A 20664-nucleotide genomic window follows, 5' to 3' on the forward strand; every position below is an offset into this window, starting at 1 on the left:
TTAGCTTTAGCATCAACAAAGAAAGTTGGAGAGTTTCTTATTTAGTCACCCAAGCCGAGGGATAGAAGGAGGTCTCCTTCAATTTTGTGCCGGTCTTCTTGGGCAAAATCCAGAACCGGTGGTTCATAACCCAGGTTCGAGTCCTTCTCCATCCCCTTTATTTGGGAGTTGTTGGGTGGTGATCTAGAGGAGATGATCTGTGGTGCTATCTGAAAAGGACCCCACATCTCAGGCTTGAGTATTAGAGACTTTTTGCTGGGATTAGCAGGTCCAAGAAAAAGGTGTCAGGGAACACGGTTGATTTCTGGCTTTGTAAGACGATCCGTAGAACATACGCCTCAACTGATGAGGGGGTTAAGGTACCAGCTAGAACCAGAGCTTACCAAGTCAGGGGTATTGGCCTCACTCTTGTCCTCAGGAGAAACCTGTCATTGGGTCAAGTGTTGAAGGTGGAGTTTGGAAAAGGCAGACCAGCTTCATAGCCTTTCACTTACGATAGTATAACAACAAGTCCCTTGACACCTTTCCTTGTCACCATCCTTGGCGCTTGAAACATTGGATATGAAAATGGGATAAATTATGTTAAGAAAACTTCAATAATAATGAAGGATATATTTTTATGAATAGAACTTACCTGTCAGTTATATATACATAGCTATAGTCTCTGATGTCCGGCAGAATTTTTCAAAATTCGCGGCAACCGCCGTGTGGGGGTTGTGCGGTTAGATGGTTAACACCCCTTACAGGGTGGTACGTGGAATCATTCCTGTTTTCTGTTCCTCAGATCATCTCTGCCGATTGGACTGACACCATCGTTGGTCCGCCATTGGAGTTTTTCTTTTGCTTTCCCTGTGTCGCTGTATTGGACTTCTATTTTGGTGACGTACACTGATCTAGGGTTTTGGCAATCGCTTTTGTTATTATTCTTTAACTATTTATTTGTTTATGATGACTGATAAACTTCATTTTCGTGTTTGTGTAAATGAGGTATGCAAGGTGAGCTTACCGAAAGTTTCTGTAGACCCTCACACTGTTTGTTTAGAGTGCAGGGGTTTTGAATGTGCTCTTGATAATAGGTGCAAGGAATGTGAGGTTTTGACCGAGAAAGAATGGTTAAGTATGAAACGCTATGTGCGTAAGTTAGAGTTAGATAAAGCCAGGAGGTCTTCGAGATTTAATTTTGCTAGTGAGCTTAGCTTAAATATTTCTTTTGATCCCTTAATTAATTCCTCTGTAGAAGTTAAACCTTCTCCTGAGGTAATAGCTCCTGCCCCTTCTACAGGAACGGTATCTACGGGTGACCCTCGGTACGCCAGGATGGCGGCTGAGTTGAAGGCTATTAAAGACCAGCTTTCAACCTTTAAAGGTAAGAGTGAGAGTGTGATTAGTGCTTGTGATAGTGCAGAGGAGGTAGCGACTGATCAAACCTGTCACGTCCCTAGGTCTAGACCTCTACCAAGGTCCCAGGACCAAGGGAGAAGGTACATCGACGGCTGCAAGGGAGTGAGAGGTACGCATCCTCGGTCAGCCTTCACTTCAAGAAGTCCTGTTGCGTTTTCCCAGGCTGCTCATGACCGCCACGGAAAAGGCGTGTCGGAAGTGATGGTGTCTTCCCCGAGCCCCTCGCCTAGACGCAAATGGCAGTATGAAGCTTCGAGACTGACCAAGAGGAGATGGAATCAAGCTGACCAGACCTGTTCTTGCTCTCCCTTATTGAGTAGCCCGGAACCTTTTCCTTCAGAGGATGACTGGGACGCCATTCCAATGAAGAGATCAAAGCCTAGAAATGGAGGGAAGGAAGATTCTTCTCTTCTTGTAAGTGACGAGAGACTATCGAGAGAACCTTCTCCTACGACCAGCGCTACTTTGCAGCCATCGCCTTCGGAAACGCAGGATCCAGCAGCAGTCGCGAAACCTTTTATGAAAGTTATGCAGAAGCAGCTATCTTCTCTGGTACAAGCTTTTAGCCGCCCTTCCTCCCAGTCGGGCAAGCGTAAGGATGACATTTTATCGATTAAGAAATAGGCCTCTAAGAGGGAACGGAGTGCCTCTCTCAGGGAACCGCGCTTCTTCTTCCTCGACACGCCGCCAGGACGCTCACGATTTTCGTCGCCAGGACGCTTCCGTCTCTCGCTCGCGGCGCCAGGACGCTTCCAGCCTGCCTCTCCAGGATGCTTCCGCTTCACGACGACAGGACGCATCCAGCTTTCGTCGCAAGGACACTTCCAGCTCTCGGCGCCAGGGCGCATCCTCCTCCCTCCTCGAGAACGCTTCTAGCATGTGATGTCAGGACGCCTCCATCGCGCGGCGACAGGACGCCTCCATTGCGCAGCGACAGGACGCCTCTGACGCACGGCGCCAGGACGCACGCGCCTCTTGATGTCAGGACGCATTCAGCCCTTGCCAACAGTACGCATCCGACGATTTGCTTTTCTCGGACGCGGATGAGCAATTGGAAACTGATCGGCTTGTTGAAGCAACCTCAGACTTAGTTCCTGTAGCCCAAAGAGAGACTGAGTTGGAAGTAGGGCAAGATCTAGAGGATATCTCAGGGGATGAAGATAAGCCTGCTAACGCGGCTGCAGATTATAAGGTTCTCTCTCGCTCACTCCTTGAGCTTTATGGGTAAGAGTTTCAACCTGCTGCTCCTCGTTCTCCTCAGTCGCAGTTTAGCTGGAAGAAGGCCAAAAAGCAGTCGGCTTTCATCAAAATGAAGCTGTCCATCTCGGCTAGGAAGGCTCTCACTAGAATGGATAACTGGCTGAAGGAGCGTAGGCAAGCGGTCAAGACCACCTTCTCGTTTCCACCAGCTAGACTTGCGTCTAAGGCGGGCATGTGGTACGAGACTGGAGAAGCTCTAGGCCTGGGAGTGCCTGCCTCCTCCAAGGGGGACTTCTCTGGCATTGTTGGCTCTTCCAGAAGATATGCCCTTAACTCGGCGAAGGTAATGTGGTCTATATCTGAGCTTGACCACCTCGTCAAGGGAATTTTCTGAGCCTTCGAAGTCTTCAGTTTTTTGGACTGGTCTTTGAGTATGCTGGCCAGGAAAACAGAGCGGTTGGAAGATACAGAAGACCTTACTAGTATTATGGCCTGCATGGACAAGGCTCTTAGGGATGGGTCAAATGAGTTGGCTTCCCTATTTTCGGCAGGAATTTTAAAGAAGAGGGCCCTTTTATGTTCCTTCACTTCTAGAGCAGTTACAGTTGTGCAGAAGGCCGAGCTCCTTTACGCCCCTCTATCGGAGCACCTTTTTCCTGAGTCCCTTGTCAGGGACATTACCCTTTTTCTAGCGCAAAAGGCCACACAAGACCTCCTGTCACGTTCTGCAAGGAAGGGTTTACAAGCGGTTCCTTCATCATTGAAGAGAGAGGAGAGGAAGCTTCAGCAGCCCTTTCTGAGGTAGAGCTCCGACGAGAACAGACTTCAGAGGAAGAAGGCAGGAGACGGGCGGTAGAACGAATAGGGGTTCATTCAGATCCCGCCCCAGGAGATGAAGCTCAGGTCCTCCAGATGGCGGTAGGAGCTAGACTGTCACTTTTTTGGCAGGCTTGGAAGAAAAGAGGGGCGGACGCCTGGTCCCTCTCAGTCATCAAGGAGGGATACAAGATCCCCCTCTTGAAGAAGCCTCCTCTTTCAAATACGCCTCTATTCTTGGTGGCGCAGTACTTGGATGTCAAGAAACAAGAGGCTCTACTGGATCTGGTGAACCAGATGCTGGAGAAGGGAGCGATAGAACCAGTTCTGGAACTATCTTCCCCAGGGTTCTACAATCGCCTATTTCTGGAACCCAAGAGCTCGTGTGGATGGAGACCTGTGCTAGAAGTCAGCGCTCTGAATGTCTTTGAGGAAAAGACAAAATTTACCATGGAGACATCTCAGTCAGTGCTGGTAGCAGTACGTCCAGGGGACTGGATTGTGTCTCTGGATTTACAGGACGCTTACTTTCACATCCCCATCCATCCGACTTCGAGGAAGTTCCTAAGATTTATGATCCAGGGCAAGTGTTTCCAGTTCAAGGCTCTTTGCTTCAGCCTCAGCACTGCTCCTCAAATCTTCACCAGGGTAATGGCGAATGTGGCAGGATGGCTTCACCAAGAGGGGATAAGAGTATCTCTATATCTGGACGACTGGTTGATAAGATTCTGGTCGAAGGAGAAATGTCTGGAGGACTTACACAAGACTTTTATGATGGCTCAGGAACTGGGTCTTGTCATCAACAAGGAGAAGTTCCAGACCAAACCGAGTCTGACAATTCTTTATTTAGGGATAGTTCTGGACTCGGTTCGTTTTCGAGCTTCTCCCTCCCAAGAAAGGCAGACCAGGTGCCTCGGGAAGGTTCAGGAACTCCTGGAAAGACAGAAGTGCTCAGCGAGGGATTGGATGAGTTTGCTGGGAACCCTCTCCTCGCTCGAACAGTTTGTCTCTCTGGGAAGACTGCACCTCAGACCTCTTCAACACTTCCTATCAAGGGTGTGGGACAGGAAGATTCAGGAGGACTCCTTTTCCTTCCTCATTCCAGCAGAAATCAAGAGTCATCTGATTTGGTGGCTGGATCCAGCTATTTTAGGGGAAGGAATCTCCCTGTTCAGGAAGAACCCAGACCTAGTGTTGTTCTCAGATGCTTTGGAGTCAGGATGGGGAGCAACACTGGGAAGCAAGGAGGTCTCAGGCTCTTGGGGAAAGGAGCAAGCCGGGTGGCACATTAACAGGAAGGAGTTGATGGCCAATCTGTTAGGACTGAAGGCCTTCAAAGACTCTGTGTCGGGGAGGATAGTGGAGGTCAATTTGGACAACACCACGGCTTTGGCTTACATCAGAAAGCAAGGGGGAACTCACTCTCACTCTCTGTCTCTGTTCGAAACAGCAAAAGAGCTCCTTCTGTGGTCGAAGGAGAACAACGTAGAACTTCTAACAAGATTCGTGCAAGGACAGAAGAATGTAAGGGCAGACATGCTCAGCAGGAAAGGGCAAGTTCTTCCCACGGAGTGGACCCTCAATCATCAGGTCTGTCAGAGTCTGTGGAAGTTATGGGGGAGGCCTTTAATAGATCTCTTTGCCTCCAACCAAAACAAAAGGATCCCCAACTACTGCTCCCTAGTCCCGGATGAAGAGGCAATACCAGTAGACGCCTTCTTGATGGACTGGACGGGGATGAACACCTATGTGTTCCTCCCTTTCAAGATCATCAATCTGGTAGTCAGGAAATTTGCTCTCTTGAATCAGGAAGAATGATCCAAGTAGCTCCATTCTGGCCAGCAAGAGAATGGTTCACAGAGGTGTTGGACATGTTAGTGGACTTTCCAAGAAGCCTTCCTCCAAGTCCAAAGCTTCTCAAACAGTCCCACTTCGAGAGGTATCATCAAAACCCCCTCGTTCTACGACTGACTGCCTTCAGACTATCGAGAAGCTTGTCAAAGCGAGAGGCTTTTCTGCAATAGCTATCGCCAGAGCGAGGAGGGTCTCTTCACAAAGAGTCTACCAATCGAAGTGGGAAACCTTTAGAGCTTGGTGTAAGCAGCATAAAGTTTCCTCAACCACTACCTCTGTGAGCCAAATAGCGGATTCTTGTTGTCCCTCAGACAATACTCTAAACTGGCCGTATCCACTATTATAGGGTACTGGAGTATGCTTTCTGCTGTCTGTAGGCAGAGAGGCACAGCCTTGACTCAGGATAAAGACTTGCAAGATCTCTTGAAGTCTTTTGAGACAACTAAGCAGGCTCAGTTAAGACCCCCAGCTTGGAATTTGGACGTAGTTCTGAAGTTCCTATGCAGCAAGAAATTCGAATCCATCTCACAAGCATCCCTTAGAGATGCTACTAAGAAAACCCTCTTCCTGATGGCTCTGGCCACAGCAAAAAGGGTCAGCGAGATTCACGCTATTGAAAAGCAAGTGGGCTTTAACCAGGATGGAGCAGTATGTGCGTTGAGGATCGACTTAGAACGAGAATCCATCTAAACCCTGGCCGAGGACGTTTGAGGTTCCTAACATCACTAATGTGGTGGGTCAAGAGCAGGAGAGGCTCCTCTGCCCAATTAGAGCCTTAAGGGCTTATTTATCTCGTACCGAGAATGTTAGAGGTGCTTCCAATTCTTTATGGTGCTCGGTGAAAGATCCTCTAAAGCCCCTCTCAAAGAATGCATTGTCATTTTTTTTGAGGGAGGCAATAAGAGAAGCTCACCTCTTGTGTGAGGAAGAGAGCTTCGGTCTTTTAAAAGTAAAAGCTCATGAGGCGAGAGCCATTGCTACTTCACTGGCATATCGCAAGAATATGTCAGTTAGACAGATTATGGACGCAACGTTCTGGAGAAGCAACTCTGTGTTCGCCTCTCATTACCTCAGAGAGGTAAGAGTTGATTATGAAAGGTGTTATACCTTGGGCTCATACATAGCTACTGCTTCTGTATTGGGCAAAGGAGTTACTACCTCCCCTCAACCTTAACTTTTGTATGCCTGTGTTTGGGTTTTGCTTTTTATGGTTGTCTGAGGACTGATTGGTGGTACAGTGCCCTCACTCTAGGTAGATAGTAATATCTATTCTGCAAGGTTAGGTGGTTAGTTTGAGTAAGGTTGCAGTTTTTTTTTTTTTTTTTTTTTTTTAAGGAGCATAGGTAGTGCTGAAGTCTAGTCAAGTTGTTGGTCTCACCCCCTTTGACAGACTCGATTGAGTTGTTTCAGCATGACAGGTCCACCCCTGGCTGACACTCCTAAGGGAAAGCGACTCAAGGGGCAGGAACCTTTGAAGTCAGCTACCTTAGCAGGTAAGGAGTCAAGGTGTTTTATCCTACAACTTATTGTTGTTTTCCCAATGATTTTAGCTGTCTGTCACCCTCCTCCAAATGTGTGAATCAGCTATTTATATATAACTGCCAGGTAAATTCTATTCATAAAAATGGATTTTTTTATGATAAAACAAAGTTTTATGAATACTTACCTGGCAGTTATATATATATATATTTTAAATCCCATCCTCCTCCCCTCGAGACAGGTGGGGCAAAGATGATCTGAGGAACAGAAAACGGGAATGATTCCACGTACTACCCTGTAAGGGGTGTTAACCACCTAACCGCACAACCACCACATGGCGGTTGCTGTGAATTTTGAAAAATTCTGCCGGACGTCAGAGACTATAGCTATATATATATATAACTGCCAGGTAAGTATTCATAAAAGTTTATTTTATCATAAAAACTCCATTTTATATTTATCTTTTCCCTTTTCACTTTTCCTATAAACTCATTTGTAACTTTTGAAGGAGATCCATCTGAATAAATCTTTCAAAGAGGCCTCTTTTTGCCAGCTGCAATGATACTTTTATACTGTTCAATAAATTTCATTCCATTAGAAAATGTGAAATACTGTACTGTATAAGGAAAACACCAACACTTCCACGGCTTATATAGATTGTAGTATTGCATGAACATAAAAGTATAATTAATTTGTAGTTGTTTTGGACTTGCTAGAAAAATTAATGTGTAATCTGCCATTTTTTTTCTTTCAGGACGTTGCCAAATATAAGATGTTGTAAATGATTGTAATGTTATGCTAATGTACTAATGAGCATATTTGATTTTAGGCTGCTGGGTTTTCATCTTTATATACATGGCAGCGTCAGCAGTCACGTAACTTAGAGTATGTATTACATGATGGACCTCCATATGCTAATGGACAACCGCATATTGGTCATGCAGTTAATAAGGTATGTTTCAGAGCACTGCTACACATACATTAATGAAAGTGTGTTATAAAAAAGTTGTTTGTTCCTACATAGACAAAAACCCTTGTCCCTAATTGGAGTATGATTTCAGCAAAGTTGGAAACTCGGTTGTTGAAAAGTATAACATGGTGTCGGTAGTTACTGGTGGTTGGCGGGGAATTCCCTCCCCCATCTGTATACTTGTATGCCCCTTTAACCTCAGCCGCCAAGTAGTATAGACATATTCTCGGTCCTTTTAACTGAGCTGCTTTAATAATTTTCTCTTTAAAGAGTATTTACTGTTTGTATAATAAAGAAACTACGTATAAGCACTTTCACGAGCAGGAGTAATAGACTTTGGGTCTATTACTCCTGCTCTCCTTGTGTCCTTCTTGCAGGGGTCATGACTGCACACAGTTATTCCCCAGTAAGGAGGGTAAGGAATGGTTGTCATCAGAGTGGGTAGTATATAGGAGAGAAGAAAGAAGGTAAAGTGTAACTCTTCACCTTTGGGGGGTTTCCTCAATTCCGAAGGAATCCTCTAGTTTTCGTCTTTTGCTCTCGGGTATTCTACACCTTGAGCCTTCTCTGTCTTTTCCCACCAGGTTGTTGGCAAAGATGCAGAACGACCCAAATCTTGCATATCCGATAACAGAGTGTGAAGTGGTTTTAGCTGATTTCCCCTTGGATCAGGTAAACATTGCCCTTCAATTTGTAGTGACCCTGAAATTCAAAAGGCCAAATCCTTGGCTCTGATGATGTTATAGCTTTCTTTAGGATTGGAGGACATTGCGTCAATGGAGAGCCCGAAAACTTCTAATCAATCAATTTCTTCCATGGAGAACTGCATCAAACCCTCACTAGGCCTACCCTGTCTTCCGATGTTGCCACTTCTGTTGCGGCAGAGTCAGTGCCTGAGTGACCCCCTCCAGCCTAGCTTGGACTACCATAGGTGCAGTTGAAGACAGGTCCTTGCCTAGAGAAGTTAATTCACTCTTTGATGTGACGACAGCTAGGAAAGTTAAGAAAGGGTTATCCCCCTTTTCCTTTCAAAGCTGTTTCGACCTCTTTAGAAATACAGTCCAGCTGCTACCACCTCCTGAAGGTGAAAAGGAAGTGCTTCTTTTGGGTCCAAATAGTGCTTCCCTTTCACACAAGTGTGAAATGCCAATGGGAAAAGCTGCCAGTTGACGTCACAAACCTCACTCATATTCCTTCCAAGACTGGATCGTTGGAATCTTTTAAAAAATGTAGAGACAAGTATTCAAGAATTAATGAAGACTCGCACACCACAGACTGCACTCAATCTCCAATAGAAGAGTTCCCTGGTGATCTCATGCTCAAAAGTGTTTATCCATCTTTTGAATGAAGAATTTTCCTTTGGGGTTGAACCTCATGATCACACTTATACTAAGATGCATGCATAGCCCCTTAGAGCACACTTTTGCCTTTGATATAGGAATCAGGCCTTTGGCCAATTCTCACATTTGCATGCATGCTAAGGTGCACGTTCACATCATAGAGCACTCTTACACATCCAAAGAAGATCTACATCTTGAAGTAGTTTCCCATCCTCATGTGTGTACAAGCTCCGGAACTTATGTACTGTACCTGTCTAAAGAAGAGTTAGCTCTGGGGATGGATCCTTATTTTTGTGCAGGCGCTGTACAGACTGTAATTACGCTTCTGATGAAGTGTTAGCTCTTGAGGTTGATCCTCAGTCTCGCGCATGCACCAAAGTGTGCACGCTTTTAGAGGAGGCTCACTACTCTAAAGATGAATACTGTTGTAAGGTGGATAATCATTCTCGTGTGTGCGATAAAGCTTGTAGGTAAACCATGGAGTGCTCACACCCATCTGATGAAGTGATTTCTTAAGTCTTCCATACATGGCCGTGGGTGTTCCCACTTGCAAAAGAATTGCCATAGGACTTGGATAACCAGTCTTGCATGTGCTCTACAGTTTTAGATACTCATTCGCATGCTCTGTACAGTGCATGCAATCTTTGGAAGAAGAATTCTGTAATGAGGTGAATTCTCAGTCCCAGCCTGTGCTCTTGGTGTAATTAGTTTATAGTGTACTCTCCCTCACATTTTACTGATTAACCCATGCATGCAAGGTCTTATGAACAAACGCATCCATTGGTGCTCCAGCGCCCTCCAGGCCATAGTAGTAAACTCATAATTTTGCCATCACTTGGTGGGAAATGCTATCCTGAACACACTTATGCTTCTAAACTCTCAAGAACTGCAGTTCGTGTGTGCTTATCTAATAGGCAGCGCCCACTTTGATACAAAGGCAAACTTAGACATTTGTGCTCTCCCAGATAGACATTCAGTATACTGTAGGCCTTCACCTTTTTGCACACATATTCATCTAACTGAGCTTACTCTTGTTCACAAGATCTCACCTACCAGAAGAACAAAAGCACATGGTCCTGACCATGTATGTCATCGTGCATGGGGGCGTACCACTGGCTACAAGTACTGTACTCACTTTGCTTTCGCCCCCAACTTCCGGAACCCACTTGTTCCGCTAACCATAAGCAATTATCCATTCGAACATTTGTTTTAAGAAAGGGAAATAGTTGGTCTGAGCTCTACTCATTAGCACTTGCTGCAGCAGAGGGACGTGAAGTATCTGATTTAGTAAATGGTAGGTTGGTTCATTGTCCTCATTTGCTTAATCTTCATCTTGTTTTCCAGGGGCACTCTTCAAGATATAGACTTACTGGAATAACGACCCTCTACCTACTAGAGGGTAGGGTCTGCTACTGCATTTTTTAGGTACCCTCTAGTTATGCAATTACAAAGTTTCAAGTGTTATTGGGAATCTCAGGGATTTGTCTTATAAAAATGACTCTTCCATAAAGAGCTTTGGGCTCAGTGGCTTATCATAGTCCAAAAAATGTCTGATGTAACTTTCATCACAGTAAGCTAACTCTGTGGATCTTAAGCAGTTTCATTATCACCATCTAAATAATAGTTATTCCAATTGTAAGTATGATACAGTACTCTATTGATGATTTTTAAATATTTAACTTAGCCGGTGAATATATATAGCTGCAACTCTGTTGCTCGACAGACAAAAAACTGTAAAAAAAAACTCGCCAGCGATCGCTATACAGGTTGCGGGTGTGCCCATCAGCGCCAACTGTTGGCCAGATACCATACTCAATGTAAACAAAGACTCAATTTCTTCTCTGTCGACGTGTCGACAAGACGTACTTTTACTCGCTGTAGAACCTGGAGTTTTCTCAACATATTTGGTGAAGTACTTCATTTTGGTTTGAGCTTTCGCAGTGCAGGTGTTTTATCTTCATCTTAAATCTTGAACTCGTTTTGGATAGATTTAATTTTTGGTGACAAAGAGAGTATGGACTTTCTTTGACTTTTAAATGGCCGACCCTTCCCTTAGACGGAAGTGTGTTTAGGCTTTTAGTAATTATCTTATCACGTTATAAATTAATTATAGATTTTCCTCTATATATTTTATATCTCACCGCCTTTATTAGGCCTCTTCGATTAACTTTCCATTTTTAATAAACATAAAAAATAATTTTCAATATTAATCTTACCCGATAATCATGTAGCTGTCAACTCTGTTGCCGACAGAAATCTACGGTAGGGATACGCCAGCGATCGCTATACAGGTGGGGGTGAACACCACAGCGCCATCTGTGGTCAGGTACTCTAGTACTTCTTGTCAACACCACCTCAATTTTTCCTCTGTCGTGCCTCCGGCTAGACCTACATGGATACGCTGTTGATTCTGGAGTTATTGCTCACGATTTGGTGATGTATTTGCTCTAGAGTTTAGCCTTCGCTATTCAGGAAGCTATATCATTAGCTTAGCAAGTTTTTGGAATTAATTTGATTTAATTTTTTATTTAATTTTGGTACGAAGAGAGTATGAACTCTCTTTCACTTTTAAATGGCCGACCCTTCCCTTAGACGGAAGTGTTGGTGTCGAAGAGAGTATAGACTCTCTTAATTTTGCTTAACAAAGTTATAGATTTATTTTATATCTCTCCGCCTTTTATAGGCCTCTTTGATTAACTTCCTTTTATTATAAACTTATTAAAATTAATTTTTATATTTGTTTATATTCGACCTTTCCTAATAGTAGGCGGTCTTTTCTTGGAACCGAAGTTAATTAACTTTGAGCCCGTCATTTCGTTTTTACCTGTTAACATATTATGCCATTTTAATGTTTTTGAAAGAATTTCTTTGATAGTCTTGTACTTTTTTCAAAGTTGAACTAACGTTTTGTTTTGTCTCTGCAGTTGTTGACGTTCAGAACGTTCAACTTGCGCTCTATCGTTACGATAGAGAGAGAGTCTATCACGGTGTCACGTTGCAGTAAGAGTAAACCGATTCTAGCGTTTTGTTCATTCTTTCTTAGCTTAAATGGTTCTATTCTAATAAAGGAACTTTTTATTTGGGAAACCTTTCAGTTTTTTTCCTTTAACAATAATATGTTTTAACGATATATATAATTGGGCTCTTCTCTCAGGTGCTAAGTCAAGAGAGAGAGAGAGAGAGAGATAGAGACGGAGGGAGAGAGAGGAGGGTAAACGTTTCGTTCAAGCGGGTAACGTTGTTATCGTTTTTGCTCTTCTCCCTAGTCTCTTTAGGGGAAGAAGGTAAACGTTTCTAGAGTTTTATTCTTGTTCTCAGACTTTATGCGGTGAGAGATTTTAAACGTAGTTTATTTGATCTAGTGTTTAATCTCTTTTCCAGCCACTGAATTATTTATCTTTCATTATGTTTTTCTGTTACATTGTAATACTGTTTTCGCAATTACTAACTTTTAATGAAGGATAGAATTGCGTGTTTCAGGTACAAACCACTTAAAGTTTCGAGTTCAGTGAAATAAGTGCAAACAGAAAATCAAAAGTGATAAAGTGATAAGCGCATAGTGTTACAGTGTTGCGTTCGAGGGTTCGTCTGTTCGTGCCAGTTGTTCGCCTAGTCTGGGACCTCTTACAAGCTCCCAAGCCCAGGGGAGAAGTAATGTCGAAGGACTTATGGGTTCAGCAGGCCTTGATCGACGAATAGACGTTTCCCTCCGTGGTTTCGGGTGTAACCAACTCACGTAGCCGACGTGATCACCCCACCCACACAAAGACGAGAGAGCCCATTTTATTCCTCGTCTGCGGAAGAGGTTTCTCGCAGAAACCATGGACCAAATCTTGCAGCTTTTAAGTGCAAGTCGGTCCCTTCCGCGCAAGTCCAACTCCTAGGTGGTGCCATTAGCACTGGGTCAGTTCGGACTTGCTGCAGTACGACAACTGCACACCTCCCAGAGAGGCAAGGTGGTATCGCAACAGACAGTAACTCCGTCTGTTGCCGCACCAGCTGTTTTAGACCCTCAGTTTCAACGGACAGTAGCTCCGTTTGTTGTTGTCTTTCTTAAACTCTAGTGGTCTATGCTGCTGACAATGCAGTCTCAGCTTGCGGTGTTGATGCAGGAGTTTCAGGCAGAGAAGGTTAACACACCTCCTCCTGCGAGCGCTCCTCCACCTCTACGCAGTCCAGCCTGCCAGACGTATGATGTTGAGGTTCTTCAAGCTACCTCCATGCGTGAGCTGCCGCGTTGGGAGTTGCCAGATACCAGCTCTGTGCAGCAACCTCCCCTTTCCTTGAGGCAGGAGCCTCTTGCCACGCGGCAACCTCCTCAACACTTGAGGCAGGAGCCTTATGCTTTGCAGCAACCTCCTCTACCCTTGAGGTAGGAGCCTCTTGCGTTGCGACTACCTCCTCCATCCTCGAGGCAGCTACCTCTTGCGGTGCGACAACCTCCACCATCCTCGAGGCAGCAACCTCAACTCCACCTCTGCGCAGTCCACCCTGCCAGACGTATGATGTTGAGGTTCCTCAACCTACCTCCACGCGTGAGCTGCCGCATTGGGAGTTGCCAGATACCAGCGCTATGCAGCAACCTCTTGCGTTGCGGCAACCTCCACCATCCTTGAGGCAGCAACCTCAACTCTTGCGGCAGCCACCTCCACTCTTGAGGCAAGAACCTCAACTCTTGAATGGGCTCTCGTGGCATGGTTGGTTTCGACCTGGCCTTTCATTAGAAGGGGCTAGCGTTCGATCCCAAGTATGAGGTAGAAATTTATTTCTATTTGAACACGATGTTGTGTTGATATTTATCCATATTGACTCATTAGGGGTAATTTGAATGAATTACTACCAATTGTGTCACGTGGTGGCCCGGGGAAATCTGGTAAAACTCGCTGGTAAAGAGACTGATGTCTCACCAGGTAAATCCTCGGACAGCTAGATTAGTGTCAGGTTCAGATTTCTTTAAAAAATCCTCCTCTACCCATCAGGCAGCCTCATGCTATGCGGCATCCTCCTCAAACCATGAGGCAAAAGCCTCATGCTATGCGGCAACCGCCTCAACCCATGAGGCAGGAGCCTCATACTATGCGGCATCCTCCTCAACGCATGCGGCATAAGCCTCATCCCTTGCAGCTTGAGCCTCATCCCATGCAGCATGAGTCTCATACCATGCAGCATGAGCCTCATCCCATGCAGCATAAGCCGCACGCCATGCAACATGCTCTGCTTACCTTACAGCTTGCTCTACATACAGCATGCTCTGCATACCTTACCGCATGCTTCTCAGTCACACATCTTTGGTTGTTGCCAACTCACTAGACTGTCAAGCAGTTTCATAACGTTGCCTTCTAGTCTGCTGTTTTTGCACCAGTGAAACCCTCACTGAGAGAACTTAGCTTTTCTCGGATATGGTTCCTGTAGATGAGAAAGTGCTATTCTCCCTCCTTCTGATTTTCCCTTGAGGACTCTGTCATTTGGAGAGGAGCCTTTAGCTGCTTAGCCTCCTATGGACTTTTATTTAAGCATAGCATGCTTCCAGGGAGGGTAATGGTTCCACTTCAGTCGCTAACCCCGTCTGTTACCACACCTGCTCCCATAGACCTTGAGCTGTGTTGCAAGACATGCAGTCCAAGCTTAGTCCTTGTTAGAGGATTTTTTGTTTACGGAGTCAGTGTGTCACTGGGAAGACGTTCAACAACCAGCAGAAGTGTCTTGTTGTGACGCAGTGCGGCAACCTCAGCAACCCGATAAGGAGTTGTCTGTACGACCCAGACAGTCTAGACAGCTTCGGGTTGTCACTGTACTTCCTCGCTTCCCCATGGTTGACAGTTCACAGACTGTGCAGCAGTACCATGATCTTGTGTCCGGCTCCGTCAGACGACTAGCTTTTAAGAGCTCCCACAAGTCGTCGCTGTCTGGAGATTCTCAGATGGACTATGGATCTGACCAAGGAACTGGGCCTCCTGGTCAATTTTGAGGAGTCCCAGCTCGTCCCATCCCAGACCATTGTCTACCTGGGTATGGATCTTCAGAGTCGAGCTTTTCGGGCTTTTCCGTCGGCCCCAAAGATATACTAAGCCCTAGATTGCATCCAGAGCATGCTGAGAAGGAACCGATGCTCAGTCAGGTAGTGGATGAGTCTAACAGGGACACTTTCATCGCTGGCACTGTTCATCGAGTTAGGGAGACCCCACCTCCCCCCCTTCAATATCATCTAGCGGCTCACTGGATAAAGGACATGACGCTAGAGACGATCTCAGTTCCTGTTTCCGAAGAGAGGAGGTCTACTCTCACGTGGTGAAAGAACAGCTTTCTTCTCAAGGAAGTCTACCTTTGGCTGTTCAGAAACCCGACCGCCGTCTCTTCTCTGACGCATCAGACACGGGCTGGGGTGCGACTTTGGACGGACAGGAATGCTCGGGAACATGGAATCAGGAGCTAAGGACACTTCACATCTATTGCAAGGAGCTGTTGGCGGTTCATCTGACCTTGATAAACTTCAAGTCCCTCCAGCTTAACAAGGTGGTGGAGGTGGACTCTGACAACACCACAGCCTTGGCTTACATCTCCAAGCAGGGAGGGACTCATTCGTGGAAGTTGTTCTAGATCGCAAGGGACCTCCTCATCTGGTTAAAAGATCGAAAGCTCACGCTGGTAACGAGGTTCATTCAGGGCGATATGAATGTCATGGCAGATCGCCTTAGCCGGAAGGGTCAGGTCATCCCCACAGAGTGGACCCTTCACAAGAATGTTTGCAGCAGACTTTGGGCCCTGTGGGGTCAGCCAACCATAGATCTGTTCGCTACCTCGATAACCTAGAGGCTCCCGTTGTATTGTTCTCCGATTCCAGACCCAGCAGCAGTTCACGTGGATGCTTTTCAGCTGGATTGGTCCCATCTCGACCTGTATGCATTCCCGCCGTTCAAGATTGTCAACAGGGTACTTCAGAAGTTCGCCTCTCGCAAAGGGACACGGCTGACGTTGGTTGGCTCCGCTCTGGCCCGCGAGAGAATGGTTCATAGAGGTACTGCAATGGCTGGTCGACATTCCCAGGACTCTTCCTCTAGGAGTGGACCTTCTACGTCTACCTCACGTAAAGAAGGTACATCCAAACCTCCACGCTCTTCGTCTGACTGCCTTCAGACTTTCGAAAGACTCTCAAGAGCTAGGGGCTTTTCGAAGGAGGCAGCCAGAGCGATTGCCAGAGCAAGGAGGACATCCACTCTCAGAGTCTATCAGTCTAAAGGGGAAGTCTTCCGAAGCTGGTACAAAGCCAATGCAGTTTCCTCATCCAGTACCACTGTAACCCAGATTGCTGACTTCCTGTTACATCTAAGGAACGTAAGATCCCTTTCAGCTCCTACGATTAAGGGTTACAGAAGTATGTTGGCAGCGGTTTTCCGCCACAGAGGCTTGGATCTTTCCACCAACAAAGATCTACAGGACCTCCTTAGGTCTTTTAAGACCTCAAAGGAACGTCGGTTGTCCACTCCAGGCTGGAATCTAGACGTGGTCCTAAGGTTCCTTATGTCATCAAGATTTGAACCTCTCCAATCAGCCTCTTTTAAGGACCTCACATTAAAAACTCTTTTCCTCGTGTGCTTGACAACAGCTAAAAGAGTAAGTGAGATCCACGCCTTCAGCAGGAACATAGTTTTCACATCTGAAACGGCTACATGTTCCTTGCAGCTCGGTTTTTTGCTAAAACGAGCTTCCTTCACGTCCTTGGCCTAAGTCGTTCGAGATCCCAAGCCTGTCCAACTTGGTGGGGGACGAACTGGAGAAAGTACTTTGCCCAGTTAGAGCTCTTAGGTACTATCTAAAAAGGTCATAACCTTTACGAGGACAATCAGAAGCCTTATGGTGGGCTATCAAGAAGCCTTCACTTCCAAGGTCTAAGAACTCAGTTTCTTACCTATTCAGGCTCCTGATTAGGGAAGCACATTCTCATCTGAAGGAAGAAGACCTTGCTTTGCTGAAGGTAAGGACACATGAAGTGAGAGCTGTGGCTACTTCAGTGGCCCTCAAACAGAACCGTTCTCTGCAGAGTGTTATGGATGCAACCTATTGGAGAAGCAAGTCAGTGTTCGCATCATTCTATCTCAAAGATGTCCAGTCTCTTTACGAGAACTGCTACACCCTGGGACCATTCGTAGCAACGAATGCAGTAGTAGGCGGGGGCTCAGCCACTACATTCCCATAATCCCATAACCTTTTTAACCTTTCTCTTGAATACTTTTTATGGGTTGTACGGTTGGCTAAGAAGCCTTCCACATCCTTGTTGATTTGGCGGGTGGTCAATTCTTTCTTGAGAAGCGCCGAGGTTAAAGGTTGTGATGAGGTCCTTTAGTATGGGTTGCAGCCCTTTATACTTCAGCACCTAAGAGTCGTTCAGCATCCTAAGAGGACCGCTACGCTCAGTAAGAAAGACGTACTTAATAAAGGCAGAGTAATGGTTCAAGTCGTCTTCCTTACCAGGTACTTATTTATTTTATGTTATTTTTGAATAACTAATAAAATAAAATACGGGATACTTAGCTTCTGTGTTAACATGTATGCTGGTCTCCACCCACCACCCTGGGTGTGAATCAGCTACATGATTATCGGGTAAGATTAATATTGAAAAATGTTATTTTCATTAGTAAAATAAATTTTTGAATATACTTACCCGATAATCATGATTTAATTGACCCACCCTTCCTCCCCATAGAGAACCAGTGGACCGAGGAAAAAATTGAGGTGGTGTTGACAAGAAGTACTAGAGTACCTGACCACAGATGGCGCTGTGGTGTTCACCCCCACCTGTATAGCGATCGCTGGCGTATCCCGACCTTAGATTTCTGTCGGCAACAGAGTTGACAGCTACATGATTATCGGGTAAGTATATTCAAAAATTTATTTTACTAATGAAAATAACATATTTTAATGTTTTGTTTATATGCGACCTTTCCTGAGAGTAGGCGGTCCTAACTTGGAAACCGAAGTTAAAGAATGTTGAGCTCTTTCAATCGTAAATAGCTTTTAAAGAGCTAATGATTTAAAACTTTTTAAATGAATATTTTTAATAAATATTTTATGAAAGAATTTCTTTGAATAGTCTTCGTACTGTTTTCAAAGATGAACTAACGTTTAGTTTATTTATGCTACGCAGTTTGCGCTCTATCGTTACGATAGAGAGAGAGAGAGTATCACGGTTTCACTTTGCAGAAAGAGTAATCGATTCTGACGTTTTGTTCATTCTTCTTTCAAAGCTTAAATGTTTTAAATTCTATTTTAAAAGAACTTTTTAATTGAAAAACCTTTCAGTTTTTTCCTTTGGTCAAATAACATGTTTTTTTTGACGAAATGTAATTGGGCTCTTCTCTTAGGTGCGAAATCAAGAGAGAAAGAGAGAGAGAGATAGAGACGGAGGGAGAGAGAGGAGAGAAAACGTTCCGTTCAAGCGGGTAACGTTGTTCTCGAGTTACTCTCGTCCCTAGTCTCTGTACGGGGAGAAAGGATAAAACGTTTTTAGTTTTATTCTCGTCCCCAGGCAATGTACGGTGAGAGATTGAAAACGTAGTTTTGAATGAACTAGTGTTTCTTCTCTTCCCCAACCACTGAATTATTCATCTTAAAAGATGTTTACTGTTTTTTTTGCTGGTATTAATGTGCTTGCATTATACGACTGATTTCGCATTTACTACCTTTTGATGAGGGTAGAATTGCGTGCTTCAGGTAGAAATCAGTAAAAGTTTCGATTTCAGTGAAATAAGTGCAAAACAGAAAATCGTAATGATAAAGTGATATTGCGCAAAGTGTTACAGTGTTGCGTCCGAGGGTTCGTCTGTTCGTGCCTGTCGTTCACCTAGTCCGGGACCTCTTGCAAGCTCCCAAGCCCAGGGGAGAAGTAATGTCGTACGACTTATGGGTTCGAGAGGCCTTGATCAGCGAACAGACGTTTCCCTCTATGGTATCGGGTGTATCTTACCAAGATCTCCCCTACCATAAGGCGAGAGAGACAATTTTCTCCTCGTCATCCGAAGGCTTTTCGCATAAGAAACCTGAAACAAGGTTTCGAGGCCCTTAAGCGAAAGTCAGTCCTTTCAGGACAGGTCCAGCGTCCTGGTTGCAGCCATTAGGACAGCTCTGACCCTATGCAGTCATCGGAAAACTGCTCGCCGCCTAACAAAAGCGTAACACAGACTCCGAGAGTCTTTTTTGTTGGCAAAGTGTTGCGGTCACAGACGTTACCCTCGTCTCTTACCGCAACCATTTCCGTTGATCCTAAATGGGTTGTACGGCAAGACATGCAGAATAAGCTTGCCTCCCTTATGGAAGAATATTCTGCCGATTAGTCTGTTGAGCCTAGCCGTTTATCTCATCGAGATCCTGGCTTTCAGCCAACCTAACGTTCCTTTGTGCGTCCTGTTGACGTTGGCGTAGCTAAGTCACGTCAATGAGGTTGTTTAGAACCACACTCGATGCGGTCTCGTGTGGATTTTCAGCCACATTTGGACGTTAGGCCACTTGCTGATGCTCCTGTTGACGTTCAGGACGTTCGCTAACAATCGGAGTTGACTTGTTTTGACGCTGTGCGTCAACCTCCGCATTCTAGAGTTGTTTTGACTGCTCAGTCTAGGCAGTCAAAGCAGTCTCGAGTGGACGCTGTGCGTCCTCACGCACCTGTTGTTGTTGACAGTTCACAGACTGTCAAGCAGTTACATGACGTTGCGTCCTAGTCTCTCGCACCTGTTGTTGTTGACAGTTCACAGACTGTCAAGCAGTTACATGACGTTGCGTCCTGGTCCGCTACTAATGCACCAGTGCGTGTGGACTCTGCTTGTAAAGCATTGCCACCACGGTAGGTCTCTCCCTTGCTTGAGACTCAGCTATTATCGGACAAGGTTCCTTTAGATGAGGAAGTTGCTGTTCCCCCTCCTATTGATATTCCCTTGAGGACTCTGTCAGACGGAGAGGAGCCTAAAGCTGCTTAGCCCTCTATGGACTTTAATTAAATCATGCTGATTTTTAAGGATCTTTTGTCCGGATCTTTTTGTAACTGCTGCTCCTCGTTCGCCTAAACGTCAGAGCTTACACTAGGCCTAGCTACTTCGAAGCCGTTGTTTATAAGCTAGTGCTCTCTCGCTCTCCTAGAGAGCTTTACGTTTGCTAGGCGACTGGTTTATCACCAGGAGGAGTTTGGGGGATACAGCCTTTGCTTTCCCTTCTTTTAAACTGGCTTATAGAGCGAGAGTCTGATATGACACGAGAGAAGTTCTCGGCTTGGGAGTTCATGCCTCTGCACAGATAGACTTCTCAAATCTCGTAGACTCTCCCTGGCGCCTGGCCAGGAGACGCTCCAAGATTTTACAGGTCAACTTCACAGCTGTTTTCGAGCCTTTGAAGTTTTGCTGTACAATTATGTCATGCATAAACAAGGCTTTCAGGGATGGCTCCAATGATCTGACAGCCACGTTCTCTGCAGGGACAAGTCCCTCTGGGATGGCTCCATGATTTGGCAGCCATGTTCACTGCAGGAGTACGTAAGAGGCAAGTGCGCTCAATGTGTTCATTGTCAAGCCAAACTTCACGATGAAGTCTACCAGGCTGTCTTGACAGCATTTATGGAAG

The 20664-nt window shown here is 45.4% G+C and overlaps 1 protein-coding gene across 1 annotated transcript in view; it reads left to right on the forward strand.

Moving 5' to 3' along the window:
* The window catches only part of IleRS-m (Isoleucyl-tRNA synthetase, mitochondrial), a 223961-nt gene that overhangs the window by 39230 nt on the left and 164067 nt on the right, over positions 1–20664 (forward strand). Inside the window, exon 2 of the mRNA XM_068356756.1 lies at positions 7580–7702. Within this exon, the coding sequence (XP_068212857.1) occupies positions 7580–7702 (123 nt within the window). The remainder of the gene's footprint in view (positions 1–7579; positions 7703–20664) is intronic.

This window comes from Palaemon carinicauda, chromosome 33 (genome assembly GCF_036898095.1).
Source record: "Palaemon carinicauda isolate YSFRI2023 chromosome 33, ASM3689809v2, whole genome shotgun sequence".
Lineage (NCBI taxonomy): Eukaryota > Metazoa > Arthropoda > Malacostraca > Decapoda > Palaemonidae > Palaemon > Palaemon carinicauda.